The 26780-nt window shown below is 44.8% G+C and overlaps 2 protein-coding genes across 2 annotated transcripts in view; both read right to left on the reverse strand.

Annotated features, from left to right (window-relative positions):
• The window catches only part of TREML2 (triggering receptor expressed on myeloid cells-like 2), a 9404-nt gene extending 3517 nt beyond the window's left edge, over nucleotides 1-5887 (reverse strand). The window contains exons 1-2 of the mRNA XM_004674002.2: nucleotides 5829-5887; nucleotides 3335-3655 (exon numbers count right to left, since the gene is read on the reverse strand). Coding sequence (XP_004674059.1) covers nucleotides 3335-3655; nucleotides 5829-5883 — 376 coding nt within the window. The 5' untranslated portion in view covers nucleotides 5884-5887. The remainder of the gene's footprint in view (nucleotides 1-3334; nucleotides 3656-5828) is intronic.
• Nucleotides 5888-14043: 8156 nt separating this feature from the next.
• On the reverse strand, nucleotides 14044-25039 carry LOC101622296 (trem-like transcript 4 protein). Its single transcript, XM_004674003.1, has 4 exons — nucleotides 24979-25039; nucleotides 24183-24524; nucleotides 23741-23791; nucleotides 14044-14066 (listed from the first exon to the last, which is right to left on the reverse strand). Exons 1-4 carry the CDS (start codon nucleotides 25037-25039, stop codon nucleotides 14044-14046), a joined length of 477 nt encoding a protein of 158 aa, XP_004674060.1.
• Between the last annotated feature and the right edge of the window lie 1741 nt (nucleotides 25040-26780).

Genomic DNA, 26780 nt, shown 5'->3' on the forward strand with positions numbered 1-26780 from the left:
AAACCCCCCTCCCCCCGCAAAGAACTCATGTAAAGGTGAAGAGTGGAGATGCCCTCAAAACCCCCCTCCCCCCGCAAAGAACTCATGTAAAGGTGCCTTGGGAGAGCATTGGAAACCCACCTCACCAGAGATCTCATAGTGCTGACCAGAAAAGGAGTGACACTGTCTGTGGCCATACCACCCTCAACAGTTTCAGTCTCGTCTGATCTCGGAAGTTAAGCAGGGTCAGGCCTGGCTAGTACTTGGATGGGAAAAAAGGGGTGACACAGAGAACTTCTACAAGGGTCCCTTTCCTTCATTCCTGCTTCATACACCAAGGGGGTAGGAGAAGGAGAGAAGGAAGGGGTGACTGCCAAGAACCCCTCTTCCCCACCTCCTGAATTGAAAGAGGGGGGTTAGGCAGCAGCTGCCTCTCCTTCCCCACGTCAGGTATCTTGGACCACACAACCTGGTCTTGAAGTGGAAGTGGAGATTAGGGTTTTAACTGGGTTGGGGAATTTTTTATTTTCCAAAAACTAAAATGGTCTGGAAAGTTGGGATCACCCCCAAATTCTTGCTAAGAGAGGGAAAGTATTATTGGATATAGCACAACATGGCAATAGAAGAGAAAAATAAGGCCATTGTATTCTGACACAGTTAAGACTTGAGTAACCTGGTTTCAACTACTTCGTGGGTCCTGAATCAGAATCGGAGACAGGAGGGCTGAGATTTGATCCTACATCTTAGAGATAGCTGTCATTATATTCAGTAGAGGGGGACACAGAGCAACAAGAAGGGTAGATGATACATTTCATCATGACTGATTGCTTTTTCCAGCTCTCTAGCTGGTCTCTCACCTTTGCTGTCTTAAAACTTAAAACTTCACAGAAACTTGGGACTTGGTTTTTGCCTTTCCACTCTGCTTTCTCTCTACCCAAGAGAGAGCTTTTACACCCTCTTGGTTTTTTCAGCAGCATTTTTGAGAAGAAATTCACATTCCGTATAACATGTCCATTTAAAGCACCATGATTCCATGGTTATTAGGACATTCTGAGATGTACAAACATCATCACAGTCAATTTTAGAATACTTTCATCTCTCGGAAAAAAAAAAAATCCACCCTCTAGCTGAGGTCCTTCTATCATCTTTTCCTCACCACCCCCACCCTACCCAGCCCTAAGCAATCACTAGCTTACTTTCTACCTCCCTGGACTTCCCTAGTCTCACTGATTTTAAAGTATCTTTACAGAGACATTTTCATATATGTCTCCTACTCCATCCTCTCAGCTGGGTTCCAGGACCATATACCAACTGCCTGCTTCATTTCTCCACCTTGGGTTCTAGAAAAAACTTTTTACCTTAACATGTCAAAATATAGTTCTTAATGGTTCTCCTTCAAATCAGCTCCTCTTTAAGATTAATCCTACCATGGGCCCTCCATGGTGGCGCCCACCGATTAAAGCGTAGCACTACAGAGCTGGACAACAGCTGTTTCAACACGAGTTCAATCCCCAGCCAGGGAGCTGACCCACATGGCGCGGCAGACCTCTCCTGACCCACCACTGCTCCCCTCAGCAGTGTACTTCAGTTAGTTGGCCTGTTCTGCTCCCCACTCTGTCTCTGGTGACCCCTTTCACCTCCTACACTTCTGGCCTATACCCCAGTTCTGTATGCATAAATAAATAAATCTTTTAAAAAAGATACAAAATAAAAAGAAAAGATTTATCCTACTCAGTAAATGGTATCACCATCCACCTTGTTGATGAAATAGAAAACCATGGATCAACCTTGATTACTCACCTCAAAAAAGCAATCCCTTCTTCCCTCCCAAACTTACAGGGTAAGCAGGAAGTCTCAGCAGCATAGATTTGAGCTCTCTGATTTTTTTTCCATCCCAGGGCCCACATCCTACTCCAAAACACTGTCATTTCCACCCAGGAAGCCCACAAGCCTTTCTTCCCAGGGTTTTTACCCTTCTACAAGCCAGCCTGCACACAGCAACCACTAAAATCTTAAACAGAAGCCACAACACTGTCCATAAGTGCCCTAATCACATCCTTTCTGCTTAGAACAAAACTCAGACACCCTCTCCTGAACTTAAGTCTGCTGTTGGATTCTGTCCCTCACCTCCTCTCCCTTGCCCACACTCAGCATGGACCAGTCACATAGGCCTGCCTCGTTCATGTCCAGCTCCATGGGTGGTCCACGCTTCAGCAGGGCTAGAGAGACCTCTTCACACAGGGTTCTATGGGATGTCATCTGCTCTGGAGGTCCACTCCAACTCCCAGGACCTCAGCAGCTCCCCCAACCACTGCATTACTTTCTAGTTCATAACACTGCTTTTTTTTCTTTTCTTTTTTTTAAGATTTATTTATTTATTTATATAGAGCTGGGGTACAGGCCAGAGATGCGGAGGGTGAAAGGATTCACCAGAGACAGAGTGGGGAGCAGAACAGGCAGATCGACGAAGTACACTGCTGAGGGGGGCAGCGGGCGGGTCAGGAGAGGTCTGCCACGCCATGTGGATCTCCTCCGGGGCAGGAGGGGATAGAACTCATGTGGAAGTGGCTTTAGCTTCTCAGTGCTGCGCTTTAACCTGCTGTGCCACCAGGCAGGGCCTGACAAGAAATATTCTTAAGAAAATAAAGCAGGCCCTCCCTGGTAGCGCAGCGGGTTAAAGCGCAGCACTGAGAAGCTTAAGCCACTTCCGCATGAGTTCTATCCCTGCCCCAGTGACCCACATGGCTGGCAGATCTCTCAAGACCTGCCCACTGCTCCCCTCAGCAGTGTACTTTGCCTCTGCCTGTTCTGCTCCCCACTCTGTCTCTGGTGAATCCTCTCACTGCCCCTGTGCTTCTGGCCTGTACCCCAGTTCTGTATACATAAATAAATAAATCTTTTTTTTAAAAAAAAAAAAAGAATATATCTTGTCAACTGAAATGATCTGATGCTGTACTATTTACTGCCTGCCCTCTCCCGGGCACTCACCACTGATGATCACAGACTAGAACAGTGCCTGGCATGTCCTGGGGAGTCAGTGGCTAGATACTGACAGATGAGTGACGGAAAAAAAACACAGAGCCCTGGGCTGGAAATTTCTCTCTGCCACTCATTAGCTGTGTGATCTTGGACAAGATCAGAGCCACCTAATGTCTTATAGGTGTCATTGTTGTCACCTGTAAAATGTTGACAATAATGCTCATGAATATGTCCGAAACCCCCAGAGGGCACCTTGTCCACTAATGGATTATTAATCTTACAGCTCTTGGTAGCTGAGGTGAAGGGGGCACGTTCACTCCCCGTCCCCCACCCCAGTTCTCCCCTTACCCATCCCAGCCCCGGTGGGCCTGCTCACCTGGAGACACTTCCAGCTGGAAGCCCATTAAAGGGTAGAGGGTCCCGGAGCTATTGCGCATGCACCAGTACCGGCCAGAGTCCTGACGTCGGAGGGCCGCCATGGTGACGTAGACCACCCTGGCCTTGACGTCATCCTGCAGCAGGTAGCGCGGCCCCTGGGCCCCGACCCGGGTGAACCTAGGCTCGCATTTGTTCCTCCTGATTTTGCACCAAACCTTTCCCTCCACGTGGTTTTTGCGGCTTTTGTAGGAGCACTGTACAGACAGGGTCTCCCCTTCAAGGTGCTTCACTCTGGAGTACACGCTTTCAGCAGGTGCACCTGGGGAGACAGGACTTGCTGAGGAGGTCTGGCGCGGGCCAGGGAGAGGAGGCATCTTGAATGTCAAAGCTTGAGGTGAAGGGAGAGGAAATGGATACTGCCCTGTTGCCATAACACTTAGTTTGAGGGAGCTCTCCTCAGTATGTTAGGAGGATCACACTGGCCTACCTGGGCTGACTGGGGAGTCAGCCCTCCCTTCAGCTAGCCCTCAGGCTGTTGGAGAAGCCCTGGCCCCGCCTTCTGGGGGTTCCTCCCTGGGCAAGCCACTGTCCTGTGCCCCTGAGGATTCCGAGAAAGATTGGATAGCCCCTGGGAAATCACAATCTGATAACTGAGTCACAGGCGAAGTTCTCAGGGACCCCTCCCCCCAATCTGATGGAGTCAACTCCGAGCTCCCCAACAGACACAGCCCCTTGAGCCTTTCATCAGGCGTTTGCTAATTTGAGGGGAGACTGGTGAGCACCAGCTTCACGATATTGTAGGGGAAACCCAGGTCTTGCCCTCAGTGAGGAGGATGTGTCCAGGCAAACAGAAGTCATGAAGTAATAAAAGGGCAGAACAAAAACAACAGGTAGATAAGAAAATTCAGTATTTGAGAACATCAAGAGAAATTGTTTACTTCACAGATGGGTTCACTTCTAAAATCTTTTAAAAAGCAAATTGAGGCAGCTCTCCTGCCCACCTCAGACTATGCAGGTATCTCTCTTTTATTTTCTCCTTTTTCTAATAAACCTGTTCTTTTAAAATGCAAAAAAAAAAAGTTGAATTTTATAATATTCTAGGTACATAAAACCCATAGACGAAAAGCACACATAAACGCAGGGAATGTGCCAAGCAAAATATACAGCTACACGCTGTTCTTCTATAATAGGTTGTTGCTTTTCCTGCCCAGGAATGTGGGCACCATCTAACCTGGAGGGGAAACAATAGAGAGAGCCAAGAATAAGGTGGTGAGCAGTGGGGGGCATAGGAGGGGTGGGGGGGAGGGAGCTGCCATGAGGTCCCTCCCTTTGCCAGCCATAAAATCAGCACTTAATCCTTTAAGCCCCCTGAGCCCTTTGCAAACAAATGCACAAAAAACCTTCTCCCCGTTGGAGAGGGCAAGGTGGAAAGCATGCATTTTGGAGTCTGAATAAACAAGGAAGGGCCCGCAGGCCTGCCATTGCCTAAACACGTGAGTGACTCTCTTAGGGCTCTGTTTCTTTATCTGGTTCTTTGATTGTGAGAACCATGCATGGGTAGGGCTTGAAGGAAGCAGGTGTTCAGCTGGTGCTTCCTTTCCTCCAATGCAGGCTGCCCCAGACTTCTCCAGTGGCGCTCGATGGCCAAGACTCTGCCTCAGTTTCCAACCCAGCTCACTGTAGTTGAAACTCAGAGTAAGGCAACATTCCTCAGAGCACTACTCTTCCCATGCAAACTAAACATAATGATTCATCTCCATTATCAGCTGGCTGGGAGGTTTGGGGGACCCCAGGGTTGCCTGGTACAGAGATATTCTTCTGTCCTGACTGGAGAGGGCGCCTCGTGGCAGGAACCTGGGTGGTGTAACCTTGCCAAGGGTTCCCAGGGTGCTGTGTTCATTCGCGTCTGCCTTTCACCCTCTCACAAGCACAGGGGAGTGGGTTCTGCTAACCCGTCACACCATGCCCAGAACCAAACAGGAAGTGGTAATTTGGTTGCCATGGCAGTGAAAAAGGAAGAATTATGGGAGGCCCCCTCAAGGGGCATTGGCAACTGTAGGATGGGAGACGCCTTCAAGGATTGCTGCTCTCAGACAGGGCACACAAAAGGGGGTGAAGGCGCCAGAGTGCCGCAGAAAAGCGAGTTCAAAGGGAACACAAACAATGCAATGATTTCTGGAAGAAGCACACAGGGCTTTTCCTGGCAGAGACCAAGGGAAGACAGTCTGTGTGAGGAAATTGAGTGTCCACCCTGAGAGAGACTGGCAGATAAAGTGGCCCATGCAGAGAGGAGCCCGACTTCTCTCTTAGTCTGTGAGGCCTGGGATAGCTTTGTCTGAGGCCAGACCAGAGGAGCCTTCTCTGGTCGCCAGTAAGGAGCTACTAAACTAGCCCCAAACACCTCCTCTTCCATCCCAACAAACATTGCACAAACTCACTTGACAAGCCACAGGCCCTCCCCTCGTCTCCCGCCAGCCCCGCAGCCCGCTCACCTGATACACGGCCCTGGAGCCACAGCAGCAGAAGGAGGGGCAACGTGGGGGCCATGGCACCTCCAGCTGGACAGTCACAGGCCAGCAGGGGGCCCGGACACCCCGGGGAGCCACGGTTAGGGCCCCAGACCTTTGCAGCACCTACGTGCCACTTGGGGGCACACCCGGGGTTTAAAAGTGCAGCTGCCCATTTAGGGAAGTGAGGAAGTTGTGGGACCCACTGTGACCAACAGCTGAGACCGCAGGGGCCCCCAGAGCCGAGCAGAGGGCGGTGCTGGCTGTTGTTTCCACCCTCTTCCTCGAAACTCAGGCAGGTGTGGCCGCCCCACCCAGTCCAGGGGGGCCCCCAGCCCCGGGAGGGATGTCAGGCTCAGAAGGCTCCTCAGCCTCTCTGACTCCCTTCTGGAAGGTGGTTCCAAAGGAGGGCCTCTGTCTGTCTGACCCACCTAGAAAACTGTTGTGAGGCTTCCAGAACCGCAGGTACAGATGCTCCTGGAATCTTCTGGGCTCAGAGACTTGGGAAATGATGCTTTGGGGCCATGAGAGGCTGTGGGGGGTAGGCAGAAATCTTTGTTCTCATGTACCTTGCCAAGGAGATGCTTGTTAGCTCAGTCACATACTCATTCGTGTATTCCTCACAGCACATGTTCGTTCTGGTGCCCTGTCTCTCCCTCTGAAAGATTCCTCACTGGTCCTATGTTTACACTTAACAAATACCCCTCATGTGCTCACATGCATCTTTTTTTTGTCACGGTTAGAGTAATGGGGGGGGGTGTCAGAGGAGGAGAAGATGCAAACTGTAAGACTCAGAGCATAAAGTTTAGTTCCGGAAGGGGCTCCTGGGCCATCACTCATGGGGGTGCACGCTCACACACTCACATGCACACACACACGCATGTGCACACTCACACGCACACACACGCGCGCGCACACTCACATGCACGCACACACGTGCATGCACACTCACACGCGCACACGCACACACTCACACGCGCACACGCACGCGCTCACACGCATGCACACGCACGCATGCACACACGCACTCACACGCATGCACACGCACGCACGCATGCACATACACACACGCATTCGTGTACACACACGCACACGCGCGCACACACTCCCACTCACACACTCACACGCACGCACGCACACGCACGCACGCACACTACCTTTCCCTTTTGCTACTCTCTGGTCCTGGCCCCCTCATCGCTCTCTGCCTTTCCTACTGTGGCGTCTACCTGGTCACCAGCCGCCTTGGACTCCTAGTCCCTCTTCCAGGCTTCCTAAAAGACTGCAATACTTCCCTTCCCCCACCTCTTCCAGAAGCCACACCCCCAGCCCCTTCTACCCTAACCTGGCCCCCAGCCAGCACACAGCTCACTCCACTTCCGCTCCCTCAACCCTATCTCTGCTATACAGCCGCCCTGTTCCAGCTGAAATGACCCAGCACTTAGCCTTCCACCCCACCCTTCACTCAGTCCCCAGAACTAAAAGAATAGACTTCTGATGGCTTAGGAGCTGTGTCATGCTCTCCTTTGGGGTCTTGGGGCCCAGGTGGACCTCCATAACTGTGTGTGCTTCTCCCCCTCACCTGGGACAATTTCTTTTCCTTAAATGACACTTAGATGAATAAAACTTCCTCAAGTTTGCATGGGCACAAGTCTAAAACTGAGGAGGAACGCCCAGATCTCAATTCAAGAACATTTTATCTTGGCTGACTCCAAACTTGGAGTCTCAGTTTACTCATTTGTTCACTGATTCGCTTGCTCATTCTTAGTCCTTCATGCTGTACCTTGTGCTGTGCCCTGCGATCAGGGACATGAGCTGCCATCGTAACTTCAGCCCTCTCAGAGCTTATTAAAATCTTCAAAAATGTGTATGCATTAGACATTTTGTTGAGACTTAATTGTGGGCTTCCTGTGTGTAACATAATGATCATACACAGAGTATACCCTGAAAGCATATTAGGTTTTCTTTATTCACCCTTCTGTGTTCAGTGCATGTTTGCTGTCCTCATTCAGGTCCTTGAGATCAGAAACCATCTTCCCTCTGAACAAACGTAGTGTCTTTCTTCTTTCCTTTCCTCCATCAGAACAGTATATAGCTTCAAGATTGGGGCTGAGAGAGGGTCTGTTATTTGCTGTGGGGGCTTTGTGTGCTTGGAATCAACATTTCTATTGGGAACCCCCCACAATGGTGTGTTCCTTACCATGTAAAGCTTTTTGAAATTTGTGATCACTGTTGAAGCTGTGCCAATGTGGCTGAAAGAACCCACACACCTTCATTCCACTGGAAACAGATGCTAGATTCAGAGTTTCTGGAGGGAAATTTGGAAGGTTTATTAAAATCTATAAATACGTGTATGCATTAGACATATCATGGAGATGTAATCGAGGGCTTCCTGTGTGTAACCTAATGAGTCAATACTTGTATACTCTTAATTTTTATGTATGAAATACTTTAACACAACATTATTTTTTTTATTTCTTTGTACCCATTTATCCATTCAGAAAACTAAGGTCTACTTGACATAGAATGAGATTCACCCTTGCAATAACAAGTTCTGGGAGTCTGACAAACCCATATAGATTGGTAAGCCCCATCATAATCAAGATACAGGGCCCTCCCTGGTGGCACAATGTGTTAAAGCATAGCACTGTGAAGCTAGCTGCAGCTGCTTCAGCATGAGTTCGATCGTCAGCCAGGGAGCAGAACCATTGGTGCAGCAGACCTCCTGCCCACTGCTCCCCTCAGCAGTGTACTTCGTCAATCCTGCACCTCGATCCCCCAGTTCTGTGTGCATAAATAAATCTTAAAAAATTATATAGAAGCCTGCCCTAGAAGTTTCCTGAGATCCCTTAATAGTGCCCCCATTTTCTATCCCCAGGTCCAAGCAACACTAATCTGGTTTTCCACCCCCTCTAGTTTTGCCTCTTCCAGAAGTAATGGAATAGTACATGTAGCACATAGAGTTGACTCAGTGCATTTGAGATGTTATCAGTTGGTCATATGAAGAGCTCCTTTTTGTTGCTCAGTAAGCCCCCACTGTGTGGATGTACCATAACTTCCTTAGCCCTATCTATCCTAAGTGAGGCACACTCAGTTTGGTTTCCAATTTGGGGTTATTCCAAATAAAAATTACTGCAAGTATTTGTATACAGGTTTTTGTGTGACCACAGACTTATTGGATAAGTAACCTAGGGAAGAATTGCTGGGTTCTTTTGTAAGATTATCTCTCATCTTAAAGACACTGGCAAGGTGTCTTCCAAAGTACTGCACAGGTTGTATCTCTACCAGCAATGCTGCAGCTGCTTCCTTTTTCTGGTGGCCTTTCGATGTTGTCAGGGGTTAGGCCTTTCATGTTGTCATGATGTTCATTGTGGTTTATTCTGTATTTCTCTAATGACTTAGAGTGGTACCAAGCTTATTTTATTGTGCATATTTCCCATCAATATACCTTCTTGAAAAATCAATATATATCTCGATCAATGATCTGTTCCTCATTCTTTGTTTTCTTATTATTGACTTTTGGAAATGCTTTATATAGTCTGAAATATTGATAAGTCCTCTATCAACTATGGGCTTTACAAATAACTTTCCTAGTCTGTGGTTTGCCTTCTTCTTTACCTGACAGCATCTTTCAAGAAAACAAGTTTTAAATTTTGGAATCCAATATGTCATATTTTATGGATCATGTTTTTTGTATCGTATCAAAGAAATCTTTGCTTAACCCAAGGTCACAATGTTTTTAAAAACCTTACTCAGGTATAATTCACGCACTGCAAATTCAATCCATCTAAGAAACGATGTTGTAAACCAATATTAACTCGATAAAGATATTTTTAAATAAATGAAATTGATCCATTTATAGCATCTCCTTCAATGAGGTTAGTATATTTACTAAGTTGTAAGACCTTGGGCACAATCCAATTTCAGAACATTTTCATTACCCCACAACCAATGCTAATGTATTAACTTCCCATTACTGCAAATTTGGTGACTTAAAACAACAGAAACGTGCACTCTCACAGCTCAGGGAGCCAACTCTGATACAAGTATCACGAGCATCAGAAACTGGGAAAACAGTGGTCCCACCAGAGGCCCTAGGGAAGAAGCCATCTTCGCCTCTTCCCGTGGAGAATCGCACGCAGCTCGTCTCCAAGAAGGTCGGCGTGACCTGAACCCTGAGAACACTCGCGGGATAAGGAGGCTGCAAATGGCCTCCCAGGTTGTGTGACTGGAATCCGGAGGACATGCTGGCCCAGGAGACGATTCGGCATTGAAATCCAGCCAGGCACACCGGAAATATAAGTAGACATGCTAGCTAGAAGTAGTTGACTTAGTAAACACAGTAAATGGGAGGTCTGCACTCTATAAATCAGACCATCGGTGCTCAGTGGGCGTGTGAAGTACTAACTATTCCTGTAAGTAAGCTTCAGCATGTAGCTACCTCCAAAAATTGTATAAAGCATGAGAAAAATAAAGAACGGGACCGGTGGGTTGACTTCTCTGTCCGGTGGCCCAAGATTATTGGCAACACTGCCCTCCTCCAGGACGCAACATGTATTTCCCTTCTGGAGTGTGTATCTTTTTCCTGCTCATTTATGAGAAACTCTTATGATAAAAAACTTTAATTCCTTAACATAGATACTTTTTAAAAAAAACTCATTTCTGTGTGATTTTTATTTTCTTTATGGTGTTTCACGACTCAGACCAGTTTAATTTGATTTTGGCAAACCTTTTTGCTTTGTGGTCTGTTTCTCTCATATGCTAACATGTGCCTGCTTTCCTCACGATTGAATCAGTGTGTGGCAATTTGAATTTTTTTAATATATATTTTCTTACTAACATTTATCTCTTTAAGCCATTTGGAATTTGGGTAGGAACGTAAACAGAGGGTCAATTCATTTTTCAAATTGTTAAACATGGTTCATTTCATTTGTTAAATCCCTAGTGTGGGTAACTCTGTGATACCCTAAGTATGTCTACCCACTAGGACTGTTTCTGGCAAACTATCACCTCTCCTCACCTCTGGGGCAATCTTAGGCAGTGAAATCCATGGTCAGTCACTGATCTTCAGAAAAAAACAAGGGAATGCAAGATGACATCTTAAGGGAATTTGCATAATATTACGAAAAAATTGATGACAAGTCAAACAAAGCAATTAGAAACAAATTCAACGACCTAATATAGAGAGAGAAGAACTAGTGGGAGAAGAATTATTTAAAAGAAGTATAATATTCTTAGATAAATAAGGGTCTTTTTTTAAAAAAGATTTATTTTGGCCCTCCCTGGTGGCGCAGTGGGTTAAAGCACAGCACTGAGAAGCTAAAGCCACTTCCGCATGAGTTCGATCCCTGCCTGCCCCGGAGGTGACCACATGGCGTGGCAGACCTCTCCTGACCCGCCCGCTGCTCCCCTCAGCAGTGCACTTCGTTAGGAGAGGATTACTGAGCCATGTGGGCCAGCTCCCTGGCTAGGGACTGAACTCAGGTGGCAGTGGCTGGTAAGACTTTAACCCTCATGCCACCAGGGAGGTCCCTGCTAAGGGCCAATTTAAGAAGCATGAAACTGAACAAGGTAGTAATAAAAAAGAATAAATTAAAGATCTTGTTCACAAAAATAATTGTTGAAGTAAGAATCTCAGCGAGTGGAAGAAATAGAAAAAATAAAAAGAAATTGGTGAGTGAGAAACACAAAGTCAGGGAATATTTCCAGAAGGTATGAGGAAGGAATCGTGTAATAGACAGTAAGAGGTACAGAGGACAGAATAAAAATTCAACATCTAGAAGTTTCGAAAGGAGGGGGGAAAGTAAATGGAAAGGGGAAACTATTTGGAAAAGTGTTAATTTAAATATATAAGATAATTTAAACAAGTAAGACACATGAGTGAATGTGCTCAAATAATTAAAATAGATTGGGTAATTAAAGACTTTATATCAAAACATGTGGTGATAAAAATGTCAAAGAGAAAATTCCAAAACACTACAGAGAGATTAAAACAGTTAAAATGACCAAAACAAAATGGCATCAGATTTTCCACTGGATATAAGAGGATGATGTAATAATATTTTCATTTTTGAAGAAAAAGAATTCTTTTATATATTAAAGGATAGAATTAATCACAAATTTGAAAACATAGTGAAAGGAATTAAATAATTTTACCTGATAATGTCAAAATATTATAAAGCTGTGTGACATGATGGAAATGTTAGCAAACACTATATATACACACACTGTATATATATATATATATATATATATATATACATATGAGTATATATATATATATAGTGTATCAAATAAACACAGCATACACCTTAAACTTATTTTTCAAGAAAGTTGGAAAATAGTATTGCTTAAAGTTAACTTTTAGTATCTGAAGTAATGAAGATTTTCTTTTGTCCAGTCTAGTTTTGTCCTACTGTTATGGCTTTAAATGAATCTCAATATTTCTGTATTTTATAAGTGAAATGAGTTATACAGTCCATTACAGTTGTGCAAGTTCAATAAATCAAAAAAAGATTGGGTCTAGCTACTTGCAACTGAAAAACAAATGTCTATGCCTCAACGCACAAGTGTTTGTATTAGTTTTACATGAATTACATGGGTGTATGCATCATTTTGTTATGAAATCCAAGCATAATCAAAATTTTAGAGAATAATATGTAGAACAATCATGGTCCATCCCAGCTTCATTTATTCTCAGCTCCCTCTTTTATTTTTTTCCAAACCTTTCCGATAGGTGGCGCTGTATGCTCGGTTTAGATACAAAAGAGGAAGCACATCGTGGCCAGTTGTCTCCATTAACCGGTCAGGCGGCACAAGGTGACTGCATTAGTCAGATGTCTGCGATCCTACCACCCAGCAAATTCCAAAGTCCTAAAGGAAGTCTCACAAGAGCGCGTGGAGGAGATTCATGCAGACTTGCCTGTGATGGGGGTGAGGAGGCACAACAGGGCGCCCTGGGTTCTGAAGAAAGCATGAGGGATGGAAATATGAAATATGCAGCGGTCCTGAAATACTCTGGGGTGGCGGGTTGGGTGCACCCAGCAACAGTTAGACAAACATGTGAGAAAAGTATACCACAATTTCTTTTATGTAAGTTAAAAATACAGTCATAGAAAATATTACCGTGTGTTTCATAAGGGTACATCAAAGTCAAGACTACACATTTCACACCTCAGCGTTGTCGTTTTGGATGAGGACACACGTGAGAATGAGGGATTAGGACTGTGAAATGGATGTACAGGATGACAAACTGACTCCATCTTGTGCCCAAGACTTCATCTTACTGAACTTTTGAGTTTAAAAAAAAAATAAAAAAGGAAACTGTGATTTATAGTATATGCTTGGCCATTCAAATGACCAAAATATGTATTTTTTAAAGATTTATTTATTTATGCATAGGAAAATGGAGGTGTTAGGCCAGAAGTACAGAGAGTGAGAGGATTCACCAGAGACAGAGTGGGGAGCAGAACAGGCAGATGGACTGAAATACACTGCTGAGGGAAGCAGCAGGTGGGTCAGGAGAGGTCTGCTGTGCCATGTGGGTCACTCCCTGGCCAGGGGTCAAACTCGTGCAAAGCGGCTGTGGGTAGCTTCACAGTGTTGCACCACCAGGGAGGCCCCCAAAATAGGTATTTTGTTGGAATTTATATGGTTTTAAAACTTGGTCTTTCTCTGGTCTTCAAACAGGGTTGGGAAGTTTTAAACAGGTAAGAGGAGCTGAAGAGTTACCCTGGGAGCAGCCAAGAAACCTGGGCAGATAAGGGGACTCAAAGATTGCCTTTGAAACAGGGCAGTAAAGCCCACCTGTGGCCATTTAAGGCAGGGGACAGTTCTAAAGGATGCAGAGATCATCAGGCCTGACAGCTAGTTGACAGCAGATAGCACAGACTGGACCCTAAATCTTAGGAAGCCGTCAAGTTCAGAGTATAAGTACTTCAAACTTCCTCCCAGTGGTGGGCAAAAATTCTCATCCCTTGCAGCCTTTTGCAGGGAAATTCAATAAATCTGCCTTTTCTACTTTCCATACTGTGTCTCTGGTGGTCTTTCACCCTGGCAAACCCCTCTCCCCCTATTTTCTTCACACAGCACACACAGTATATCTCCCCCATAGTTATCTGGTCTTTTTCCATAGAGTCTGGCTCACAGCTCCTAGAAGCCCTGGCACTTCCTAACTGAGAGTAATAAAAATCTCTTTTTATGTCTATGGGGTGCCATGGGAAGAACCTAAGGGTGAGAGTGGGATGTCAGAGTCAGCCAGCTTGGGATTAGAGGACAGGCAATTGTAATCCCTTCACCCTGACTTCCCCAGACCTCTTGGGAGAGAAGGCAGGTCAGAGGCTGACTCAACTAACTGCCAGTGGCCACAGATTTAACCAATTATGCCTAGATAATGAAGCCTGCATTTAAGAAAGCAAAAAGGGGCCTTCCTGGGTGCAGCAGATTAAAGAACATGGGAACATCTAGAGAACAGAATGCCTGAAGAGGGCATGAAAGGGCAACAGGTGGCGCAACAGGTTAGGATGCAGCACTGCAAGCCAGCTGCAGCCACTTCAGTGCAAGTTTGATCCCCAGTCATGGAGCTGACCCACATGCCGTAGCAGACCTCTCCTGTCTCGCCTGCTGCTCCCCTCAGCAGTGGACTTCATGGACCTGCCTGTTCTGCTCCTCACTTTGTCTCTGGTGAATCTTCTCACCACCCCTGTACCTATGGCCTGTACCCCAATTCTATATGCATAAATAAATAAATAAATAAATAAATAAAAAAGAGGACATGGAAGCTCAGTGTCTTTCCCCCATGCCTAACCCAGTGTGTCTCTTCCGTCTGGCTGTTGATTTGCATCCTTTAGTGTCCTTGGTAATAAATCAGTGATCAAGTGAATAAACAGTTTCCTGAGCTGAATTAATTGAACACGAGGTGGGTGTAGGCCAAGAAACTGAAGCCTGACTGAGTTACACAGCTACAGGACTACAGGTTGGACACACCTGAGCTGTGTGCCCCATTCTCCTGGAAGGGGCATGCTTCTGTCACAAAGGGACAGCTAGGTTACACTCATGCTTGCTCTGTGCAAATGAGGCTTTCAGTCAGTGCACTTCTGATGGGTACAAAGTTTGTTAAGTGGTGACTGGTCACATTTTAATCCTAGGTGGCGTCTGGCACACCTGTGTGATCTCTTCCTCCTTCTCTGGTGGGCATGTCTGCCTGCCCACGCGCTTGTCGGGATGTGCCTAGGGTACAACACTCAACGCCTCCTGACTCTATTTTAGGTACTCAGACTCCAGATGGCTCCATTTTGTTTTTCTTTTTTGATATTATATATCACCAGCACACCCATGATTTATAACCTTTCAGTCAGAGCACAGAAAATACTATGGGCTTTACACGGTCCCCTAATACCAGGAGGTGATCACCAGGGGGATGTTCAGTCTGTGCCTGGTTGGTCAGGAGCTCAGGTGGCAGCCTGGGCATTGGCACTCAGAGTAATTCCATCTCCCAACCCAAAGGCGAGGGACTATGGGGCACAAGTTTCCTCTTGTCCATTGCTTATCAAGTAATAAAGGTGCTGCTGTGCTTTACCCGCCGTGGTTATTGTATTAATTCATTAGCAATCATCAGACCGCAGAGTCTCCAGTTGGTGACAAACTTATTTGTGGAAGAAGCATTTTGGACTAATTGTCCTCTGCTCAAAGGGCTGCTGAACCCTTTGCTCTTGCTTTTTTTTTTTTTTTAAGAGTTATTTTATTTGTGCTTACAGAACTGGGGTACAGGCCAGAGGTGCAGAGGCAGTGAGAGGATTCACCAGAGACAGAGTTGGGAGCAGAACAGGCAGATCAACAAAGTACACTGCTGAGGGCAGCAGCCAGCAGGTCAGGAGAGGTCTGCCACGCCATGTGGTCACCTCCGGGGCAGGCGGGGATCGAACTCATGCGGAAGTGGCTTTAGCTTCTTAGTGCTGCGCTTTAACCTGCTGCGCCACCAGGGAGGGCCCTGCTCTTGCTGTTTTAATTGTATCTGCTCTTTTATTATTAATCTTCTAGAAATAAATTTCTGCAGAATACAGCCTTCATTTATTTTTAAATTTATAGAAAAGTCATTTTTATTTTATTTCAAGACACCTGGGGTAGAAGGAGAGAATGCCATGGGATTCATGCGCCATCTCCCTCTGTTTCCCCCAAGAGAGTTCAGTCCAATGGCTTGAATTTTAAGAAGAGAGGAAATGCATTGCTAGGATCCTCAGGTAGTACAGAGGCAAAGTGAGAAATCACAGCGCCAGTTTGGGGATTTGGTGAGAAAATGGGAGTGTCCAGAGAGAGAGAAGGGAAGGACGTAGAGAAGGACGAGGTGCTGAGCTGGGCTTTTGCCCATGTGTGAGGTGCTAACCAGACACAGCAAAACCTTCCACGGGTGGACATCTCGGGGCAGGGCAGGAAGGGGGTTCAGGGGGTGGTCAGACCCAGAGGGTGGGTCTGAGATGCAGGATCGTCACAGGTGAGCTCAGGAGCTGGAGTTGCTGCGGGCGCGGGCTGCCATGCTCAGCGCTTAGAGGTGGCTCCCAGTAGCTGGACAGAGGAAGAGGAAGAAGAATGTGTCACGCAAGATGACAGGATGAGGCTAAACGCACCTGAGAGTTCTGGCATCTGGGCTGGACAGACACCAGCAGAAGCTGTCACTGCACCCACAGTGTCCTCTTGACCCTGAGGAGCAGGCTGAGGAGGACATCTCCAAATTGGAAGGAGCCTTTCCCTACCTTCTTTGCCAGCCCCTCGCTCCTGCTGTTCCTGCCACTGACCTCCCTCTCCTGCTCCTCTCTCACCTTCTTTCTTTCCCTTTCTGGCTGAGCCTTCCCTTCTCCCTCTGCAGACCGTCTCTCTGACTCTCAGGTTTCTCCTCCCATGCTCCTTACTCTCAGAATGGAGAATGAAGCTAAACCTGGTCTAGGAGCTGTCTTTTCTCTAAGGTGTATTTATATTGAGTGGGAGCAGGGACCATTGAAGTAAAATGCAAACATAGCAAGAAATAATGAATTTTGAAGTTAGACTGTCATAATTTTTCCCAACTGTGTGCTCTCTGGCTCCCTCTTCCTGGCCCTTTTCCTGGGAAAGAAGCAGCCTCCAACCCCAAGTCCCCCTCACCGGATTCCCTTTGAACCTTGCCACTCACCTGGAACCCCAGCCTAGAAGCACAGAGCCAGGACCTTGGCCACAAGGAGTCCACACAACATGGGCACCAGGGGTGTGGAGGCAGCCAACCCATGGGAGAGAAGGAAGCTGGAATTCCTGGAGAGGAGAGAGGAGGGGGGGTACAGGCCTGGGCTGAGATGTCAGCTGCTCCTGCAGACTCCTTGTTGGAGCTTGTATGGTTAAGGACCACCCTAAACCAGCCATGCAGGGCCAGTGGATTCAGGAATAGTGAACAGGGTCCACAGGGCCCCTCTGTGCCTTGAAGAAAGCCCCTAGTTGGGAAGCCAGGAGTCTTGAGAGGAAGAAAGTCTTGGCCATGGGGAGAGAGAAGGGCCAGAGCTCAGTAGGGCAGGAGGGCCAGGGCCTGAGGAGTAGGAACAAGCCCCACCATGTGACAGAGGGCGGGCCATCAGGTTGGCCCATCAGCAAGAGGCAACTTAGAAAAGCATGGCAGGTTTGCTGGAGGATGGGCATTTTCAAACAAATATTTGTTCAGGATTTATTTTAAAATATTTTCTTGCAGAGGTGTTTTCTTTTCCTTCAATTTGTTGCTTAGTTGTTGCTTAGTTGTATCTTCTATTGATCAGTCATGTTGAAACTGTCTTATTAGACTTTTCAAAGAATGAATGATGAATTTTCTTTATCAAAAATCACCATTACAGGCTCTCCCTGGTGGAGCAGCAGGTTAAAGCACAGCATTAAGAAGCTAAAAGCCACTTCTGTATGAGTTCGATCCCCACCCTGGGAAGGGACCACATGGCAAACAAGACCTCTCCTGACCCGCCCGCTGCTCCCCTCAGCAGTGTACTTTGTCGATCTGCCTGTTCTGCTCCCCACTCTGTCTCTGGTGAAGCCTCTCGCCACCCCTGAGCCTCTGGCCTGTACCCAAGTTCTGTATGCACAAATAAATAAATCTTTTTAAAAAAATCACCATTACAATTTTCTTCCTTTATATTCCTTGGACTTTTTATATTGCTCACCCTCTATCTTCTTAAACTGAGTGCTTAGCTCACTATATTTTTCAAAACTGTTGCTCCCAGAGGTTCCCTGAGTGTTTTTCCTTACCTAAGCCTGTTCCTTGTGTCTGTGTTGTAAAGCATGGGACTCTGGAGAGGAAAGGGGAGGGTGTGGGTAAGTGTTACCCTAAGAATGATAATCACTGTTTTTTTTGTTGAGGTCTGTGTTCTTGGGGAGGGCAAGGACTGGAAGAAGCTTACCTTGTGTCTTTGTTAATGGATTCTCATTTACACATACACACATATTATGCAATTGTGTTCTTTTATGGAGATATAATTCTTATTCTATTGTAGACAATATGAAAATCTTTAGAATTTTCTGTTTGTCTTTGATAGGTACATTTCATACATGGCTTTAAAGGCATATGCGTGCGTGTGTGTGTGTGTGTGTATGTTTTCTTGCAGTAAGTATGCATGTGTGTTTGTATTTTTGTGTGTATATTATATATGTGTGTACTTTTTATTTTCTTATAGATGTGAGATCTTTCCTTTTTCCAAAATTCTGAGATTTATAATACATTTCTTTTTCACTTTCACTCCCATAGGGATTCTTCGTAACCACATGTCAAGACATGTACTGCTTATGCAGTAAGCCATTCATCTCCATGAGTCACTCATGGTTTTTGTTGTGCCTTGTGATCGCCTACAGACCCATGACCTAGATTGCTGCAGTCTGTTTCCTCAACAAAGGGACCATCTGATGGTCTTAAGATCCATAACAGCAAGAGTCAAGAGCTGAAAAAGTTTTCTCTCACTTGTTTCTTGAGGAAGTCTTCAGCCAACATCAACCCAAGGCTATCCTCACCATCCATTTCTCAAGGTTCAGAGTAACCTTTACTCCCACATTGTTTGGGTTTAATTTGGTCTCATTCTAGAAACCCATGTTTAATGATTTTTTAGATAATTTCTCCAAATTTAATAGTCTATATCGTCCTCCCCATTTTATCTCCCTAACTCTGTACCTGAGCCTAGAGAAAGTTCTCTGCAGCATATCATACCCCAACTACCTTAAAAAAGCATGTCAGGTAGTCACACTTTAACAGTTTCACCATACAATTAAATATTACCTGCAAGACAATGAATTTTGTCTCAAAGGAAAAGAACTAAATGACAGACAGTTTGATTTCATTTCTCCACTCATTAATGGATCGCTCAGTTTAATATGTTCAACCTATCAGTTTGGGGTTTTTTTCCCCTCCACTGATGAAATAAGAAATCAACTTTCTAATGTTTCTAATACAGTGCAGTGGACTCTTGAACAACGCAAAGGTTAGGGTACTTGCAGGTGCTCTTCCCCACATAGTAGAAATGCTGAGTGCAGTTTATAGTTGATCTTCCATATCAGCATGTTTAACATCTACAAATTCAGCCAGCATACTAAGTCATTGAATATCAAACTTGCAGATAGAAAAAAACCATCCGAATGGACGATGCAATGCTAACCTGTGTTTTTCAAAGGTAAGCTTAATATGCAGTCTGGGAAGAATGAACACAAAGAATTGAACAAGGAAATAAAATAAACAGAACCACAAAATTGTGTATAAGATAGTATAGTAACAGACTTTCACTCTAAATGTAAATGTGCAGGGCTCATCAAAACACAGCATGTCTAGCTGGATTAGGAAACAGAATCCAACCTTCTGTTTCCAGTCAATTCTCCTAACTTCTAAAGATAAGCTTAGTCTTCAAGTAAAGGACTGGGAAAAAATTCTACGAGTGGGACCCAAAGGAAGGTAACCTCTGGCCTGTAGCCCATTTCTGTATGCATACATAAATAAAATCTTAAAAAAAAAAAAAGGCAAAAGCATATATTTTCAAGTACCCATGGGTTTTTGTTCAGGACTGACCATGTGTTGGGTCACAAGACAAGCATCAAAAAATTCATGAAGATTGAAATCATACCAACCATTTTCTCTGACTATAAAGGTACCAAATAAGAAATTAATCACAGAAAGAAAACAGGGAAATCCACTAATATGTACAGATTGAACAACACAATACTAAAAGACTACTAGAGCAACAAGGAAATCAAAGAAGATATTGAGATGAATTACAAAGAGAACACACGCTTCCAGAACTTATGGGACACAGCAAAAGTAGTGTTAAGGGGAAAGCAACACAGGCCCAAATAAACAAGAAAGACCCCAGATAAACAGTTTAGTCTCTCATATTAAGGAATTAGAAAAGGAAGAAAAATAAAAGAAGGAAGTAAATAATAAAAAGTAAAACAGAAATAAATGAGATAGAAATAAAAAAGACAGTCCAAAAATCAATGAAAACAAAATTTGGCTCTTTAAAATTAAACAAAATAGACAGTCTTCTAGCTAAGCTCACCAGAGAAAAAACTCAAATAAGGGTCAGATAAAAGGGGAGAAGTTCCATCGGATGTTACAGAAATCCAGAGGATGATAGAAGATTACTATGAACACATATATGCAAACAAGTTCAACAACATAGATGAGAGGGACAAATTTTTAGAATCATACAACTAGCCAAGACTTAATCGGGAAGAAACAGGAAAACTGAGAAACAACAATAACAACTACAAACAAGGAAATGGAAACAGTAACCAAAACTCTCCCAAAAAACAGAAGCCCAGGGTCAGATAAGTTCACAAGCAATTTCTACCAAATTTTCAAAGATTAACTAATACCGATCCTCTTCAAACTCTTTCAAAAACTTAGAGAGAAGGCATACAGCCAAATACATTTTATGAGGCCAACACCATTCTAGTATCAAACCCAAACAAAAACCACAAAAAAGAAAACTGCAGACCAAACTCTCTAATAAATCCTCAATAAAATCTTAGCAAATTGAACCCAACAATTCAGTAAAAGGATTAAACACCTCAATTTGGTGAGATGGAAAATCTGAAAATCAATCACCACATCAGCAAAATAAAGATAAAAGCCATATGATCATTTCAAAAGATACCAAGAAAGATGTTGAATTAGCAAAATTCAACATCTACTTAAGATAAAACCACTCAAAAAACCTTGGGAGAAATGGAACATATCTTAACATAATAAAGATCATGTACATATATGACAAACTCATAGTTAGCATCATTCTTAGTGGTGAAAAACTGAGAACCTTTCCACTAAGATCTGCTACACTCTCACCACTAGTATTCAACTTATGTTAGAAGTGATAGCTAGAGCAATTAGGCAAGAATTCAAATTGAGAAAGAAGTAACATTATCATTTGCAGGTGAGTTAACATACACAGAGGACCTTATAGTTCCAAGGAAAAACTAATTAAAACAACAATTCAGATTACAAGTGCTGGTGAGGGTGTGGAGAGAAAGGAGCCCTCTTACACTATTGCTGGGAATGTAGACTGGCACGATCCCTATTGAAAGCTGTGTGGAGGTTTCTCAAAAGATTAAAGATGGATCTACCATATGACCCAGTAATTTCACTCAGGTAGCTACCAAATAACAGAAAGATACATAATCAAAAGGAATCTTCACTCCTATGTTTAAGATACGAAACAACTCAAAAACAGTTGAGTCGATCAAGACGATGGGTTACACACACACGCACAATGGAATACCACTCGGTGATCAAAAAAGACAAACTCACACCATTTGCCACAACATGGGTGAAGCTGGAAAAGGCTATACTAAGCGATACACCAGAAGGAGAAAGATAAATACTGGATGGTGTAGTTTATATAGCGAATGTAGAAAAATCAGGTCGTCAAAGACAAACTTAATTTTTTTTCTTTTTTAGTTATATGTTTTTACATCATTGTTCAATTTTCTACAATGTTTGATTTCTCCTCTCAGGTGTTGTCCCCATAAAATTATCACCACCAAGACACCTGAGAACCATTACCACTGTCTCTTGTGCTCTTCCCTCTCCCTTCCCTGCTGAAAGTCTCCGATTTACAGTTTGACTGCTAGTCTCAAAGACAAACTTTAAAACCAACCCTTGGAAGCTCCCCATAGACAGTCTTCTAGCTAAGCTCACCAGGGCTTTCAGAGGAGCAGGGGTTGAAGGAGAAATGGGGGGAAGTGGTGGTGGTGGAGAGAGCACCACTGACTATAATGGAGAACGGTGGGTGCTCTGGTGGGAGGTGGGCTACATTGCAGGGGAAGTTTCCCAGGTCTGCTGAGGTTCTGCTCCTTTCCCAGGCCTGCTGCTTGGGGGAGTCTGTTGCTTGGATTCTGCTGCTTGCTGGAGCAGAAAGTTCCCTCATTGTGCTACTGACCCACTGCAGTAGCTATGGCTACCTTGCCCCTCTTTCCAAACAATTAAGAATGCTTATGCTGTGATGGATGGGATGACAAGCCTCCTCATACAACCTGTATAAAACTTCGCCACTCCTGTAATTCGGGGCTCAGCCTTTTGAGACTGGTCACACTGAGCCCACCCATGTGACAAGTAAATCTCTCTCTCCACCTCTCTGAGTGCCATCTGATTTCTCTGGGAAACTACCATAAAATACAGTGGTTACACGTGAGGGGGGATCCTGTACTGTCAAAACACTGGCAAGGAGGGAAAATAATGCTAATTTAATAGCAATTTTAAAAATAAAATTAAAAGATGTGGTGTGGCTTTACACTCTGACTTCATACTTTCACAAACTTGATCACCAAAAAAGGAAAAAAAAATGTGTTGTACTGTGAATAACTGAATGACTAGGAAGATGGACGTTTAGGTACAATTCACAAAAGAAAATTAGTTCTTTGCACAGCCTGCCATTAATCTACACGCATTTTTAAATATATGTGGATATTTTGTTACTTTAATTTTATTATTAATTGTTCATCTTTCAGTATGTGCTTTGAATGTCTCCCTACTCAGAGATGCCTTATAGCCAATTAGTTATGAGGTAGCAATGTTACCATGTCCTTTCTAAATGTTCCTCTTCCATTTTTCATTCTTTTCTCAATTGCTGCAAAAGCAAACCAGCTCTCTATTCGTGGAATTCCTATGAATCTACCCACACGAACAAAGTCGCATTTTATTATGTCCTTTTCAGTGTCTCTCTTTCCATGTTCATTCTTTATTCTTGGTGGCAGAATTGTCTTAAGGTCAATTAATCATGTAGCAAAGTTGCTCCCCTGAGTTGCTGAGAGTGAGCTAACCTCACAGTCTTGTAAAGAGTCCTGGGAGCCTCTGTTGCCTACTCAGAAGCTGCATAAGCCAGCTGCCCCCTCTTCAGGCCCCCCACCCAGTGTGAGCCTGACCTACCCGTGTGTGGTAGCATTGATGGAAGGTGTGCTGAAAGTCCTCTCTGGAGAAGTCACCAGACCTGTGCAGGAAACAGTGAAGATAATAAGAAACAGAAAGAAAAAAAAAAAGAATAGAATTGTCTGCCAAAATCATGGGAGGAAGGGAGAAGGGACAGAATCATCTCCATCGGCTCTCTCAGGTGGGGGTAGTTAGAGCCTATGATCTGTATGACCATCTGCAGCTCAGCTAGCACTAAACCTAGAGGAGAACAGTTTCTCCCTGAGCTGGGAAGTGAGGGCATGTTGGGACATATAGGTCTAGGTTCTTTTGAGACAGGTTTGCCTCTTGGGAAGCTGATCCTGTTCAGGTTACACACCTATTTCCAAGCAAGCCCAGACTCAAACTCCTCCACAGCCCAGGCCACAGGCATTCAGCCCCCAGAGGCAGGCTTCCTTGAATCTGAGGTTACCAAACTGTCAGGCCACCCCCTTTCTTCTCCTCATCGCAACCCCAGACTTACCAGTAGTTGGTAGGAACCAAGTAGAGGTCCACATGGGAGACGTGGTGGTGGCTAAAGAGAAAAGAATGAGGCGGCTATTCAGAGGCCAGAGGAAAGAAAGAGCTCTGGCCCAAGGCTGTGAGAGGGAATAGGGACCCTGAGACAGTCCTTCTGGGTCCCTCGGGCAGAGGGAGAACTGTGCTTCAGTTCTGCATCCTGGAGATTTGGGGGTCACAGAGAGACTCTGGACCTCATAGTTAGCCCTGGGAACCTACCCCACAAAGAGGGGCCAGGGCTGGCAGAGTGAAGCGGAGTTGACAGCCCTTCTCTGGGACATTGGCCCTTACTCTCCTCAGAGCAAAACCTGGTGGGGTCTGGTGCAATGGGGACCAGAAAATGACTGTGTGACATTCCCCCCAGAGTCTGGGAAGAAGGGAGATATTTCCTTAAGAAAGAAGCTCACCTGGAGATACCACCAGGTTGATTTTTCTGAAAATAGCGATTTGTTTTGAAGAAGCATTATAGCTTCCACACCAGTAGATCCCCGAGTCGTCTTCCTTCAGCTGAATTGTAAGTATGATGCAGAGGCCGATGTCCGGTGCGTCCCAGATCACATGTCGCGAGTCCTGAGCGGAGGTCCGGGGCTTAGAGCTGGTCACCATTCGATTACACCAACCGGGTGATGTTTGCAGACACCAGGACTTAGGTATGTAGGGCCCTTGGGTGGGAGGGTATGTGCACTGCACAGAAAGTACCTTTCCGACCTCGCCATAAAGCAATTCAGGCTCAGCTTTTCCCCAAGAACCTGGGTAAAAATTCATCAGGTCAGGGGCTCTCCCTGGTGGTGCAAAAGGTTAGGATGCAGCACTGCAAGCCAGCAGCAGCTGCTTCGAGTGAGTTCTACCCGCCGCCCAGAGGTGACCACATGGTGCGGCAGGCCTCTCCCGACCCTCCTGCTGCTCCCCTCAGCAGTGTACTCCATCCATCTGCCTGTTCTGCTCCCCACTCTGTCTCTGGTGAATCCTCTCACCACCTCTGGCCTGTACCCCAGTTCTGTAGGCATAAATAAATAAATCTTTATAAAAAAAAGTCATCAGATCAGAGCCTGGCTGGACCCAGTCACCCACTCCTAGGACTGGGGAGAAGAGGCAGAGAACAACTTCTGATGCTCCCACAAGGACCATGGCTCCCCAAAGCCAGTCCCCCAGTCACAGAACACCCCCTACTCCCTGAGTCACCTTTGCACCTCTTCATCTCACCTGAGGCCAGGAGCACCAGTAAGACAGGGGGCAAGAACAGGTGTGGGGTTCCCCAAGCCATGCTACCCACAATCTGCTTCTGATAATGAAGAAGAGAAAAGAGGTAGCCTCTGAGGAGTGGAAACCAGAAGCTGGACTTGATCCTGTGCACGCTCCCCAGCTTCTGAGCTGAAGAACTGAGGAAGGGACTGGGGAAGTGGCTGACATGTGAAGCGGGCTCTGTGGGGGAGGGGCAGCAGGACTGGATTCCTTGGTGAGGGGGCAGCTGATAGAAGGGGCTCCATCCTCTCTGTATCCTCAGTTCTCTCTAATGATGCTCAATCGGTGATTAGAGGAGCACAAAAGTGATAGAAAGAGGAAACTCCTTTCATTCTAACAATGTGTGTGTAAAAAAGACAGGGAAAAAGTACTCCTAGCTGGACAACTTAAGCAATGAAATTATGAGGCCTGGGGTTATAATCCAATGTATCAAATAAAAGATTCACAAATCCATACGGACATTAAAAAGATAGATTGAATAAATAGTGGAGGAGACTAGAAAAGTCTCCAGTTAAGATGAAGTCCAAATAATTTATGTATTTATTATGTCTGTAAGGAGGGGGGAAAAGAACTTCCTCCACCACATCTTCTTGCTCCACTCATCTGCTTTGAGTAGTTTTCATGATTCAGCTCTAATAAATTGTGCTGAATAAGCACGGGGGCGCAAGTTTCCTTTTGAATTAGTGTTTTTGAATTTTAGCGGTAGGTGCCTAGGAGTGGGACTACTGGCTCATATGGCTGATCCACTTTGAATGTCTTGAGATACCGCCATACCATTTTCTATGAAGTCTGTACTCCCCTCAGCAGTATAGGGGGTCCCCTTTCCCCCACTTTCTCACCAGCCCTTGTTTCTGGCATTTCATTATGGACCATTCTTACTGATATCTCAGTGTGTTCTTGATTTGCATTTCTCTAGTGATAAGTGCCTGTTTACAGTCTGTATGTCTTTGGAGAAGTGTCTGTTTAGTTCTTCTGCCCACTTTTTGATTGAGTTATTTGTTTTGTTTTTGTATCGTTGTTTGAGTTCTTTGTAGCTCTTCAATATCACTCCTTTGTCAGATATACAGTCTACAAATATTTGCTCCCCTTCAGTAGGGTGTCTTTTCATTTTAGTTATGGTTTCTGTTGCTGCGCGGAAGCTTTTTAGTTTAATTAGTCTCAAAACACTAATTCAAAAGGAGACTTGCACACCTATGTATATTGCAGTACAATTTACTGTAGCTATGTTTACTGCAGTACAATTTACTGTAGAAACAACCTAAGTATCCAAAAACAGATGTGTGGATCAAGTAGATGTGATATATATATATAATGATAAAAAAATAAACTCATGCATTTGTGGCAACAGGATGGAACTCAAAGGGATAACACTAAATAAAAGTCGGAAGGGAAGAGATAAATACTGGATGGTGTCTCTAATGTGTGGAATATAGAGTGACTAAATCAGATGAAGATAAGCTTAAAAATTAACTGGTGAAAGCTGACTATAGAGCTGAAGTATCCAAAGAGGTGAAGAACAAAAAGTCAAGAAAACAAAATGGACGATGGTGGTGGGCTGTGGGTGATTGGATAGTGGAAGATTGGGTAACGGTTGTCCTACAGTGGTAATACCTGATGGAGGATCCAAATATTACCTCAATTAATAAAAATTAATTAATTAAAGAAAAACAAAGTTAGCAAAGAAAAAGGAGAAGTTCAAAATTGTTTCAAGGCCCTCCCTGGTGGCGCAGCGGGTTAAAGCACTGCACTGAGAAGCTAAAGCC

Source organism: Condylura cristata, unplaced genomic scaffold (genome assembly GCF_000260355.1).
Source record: "Condylura cristata isolate star-nosed mole 26May11 unplaced genomic scaffold, ConCri1.0 scaffold00001, whole genome shotgun sequence".
Lineage (NCBI taxonomy): Eukaryota > Metazoa > Chordata > Mammalia > Eulipotyphla > Talpidae > Condylura > Condylura cristata.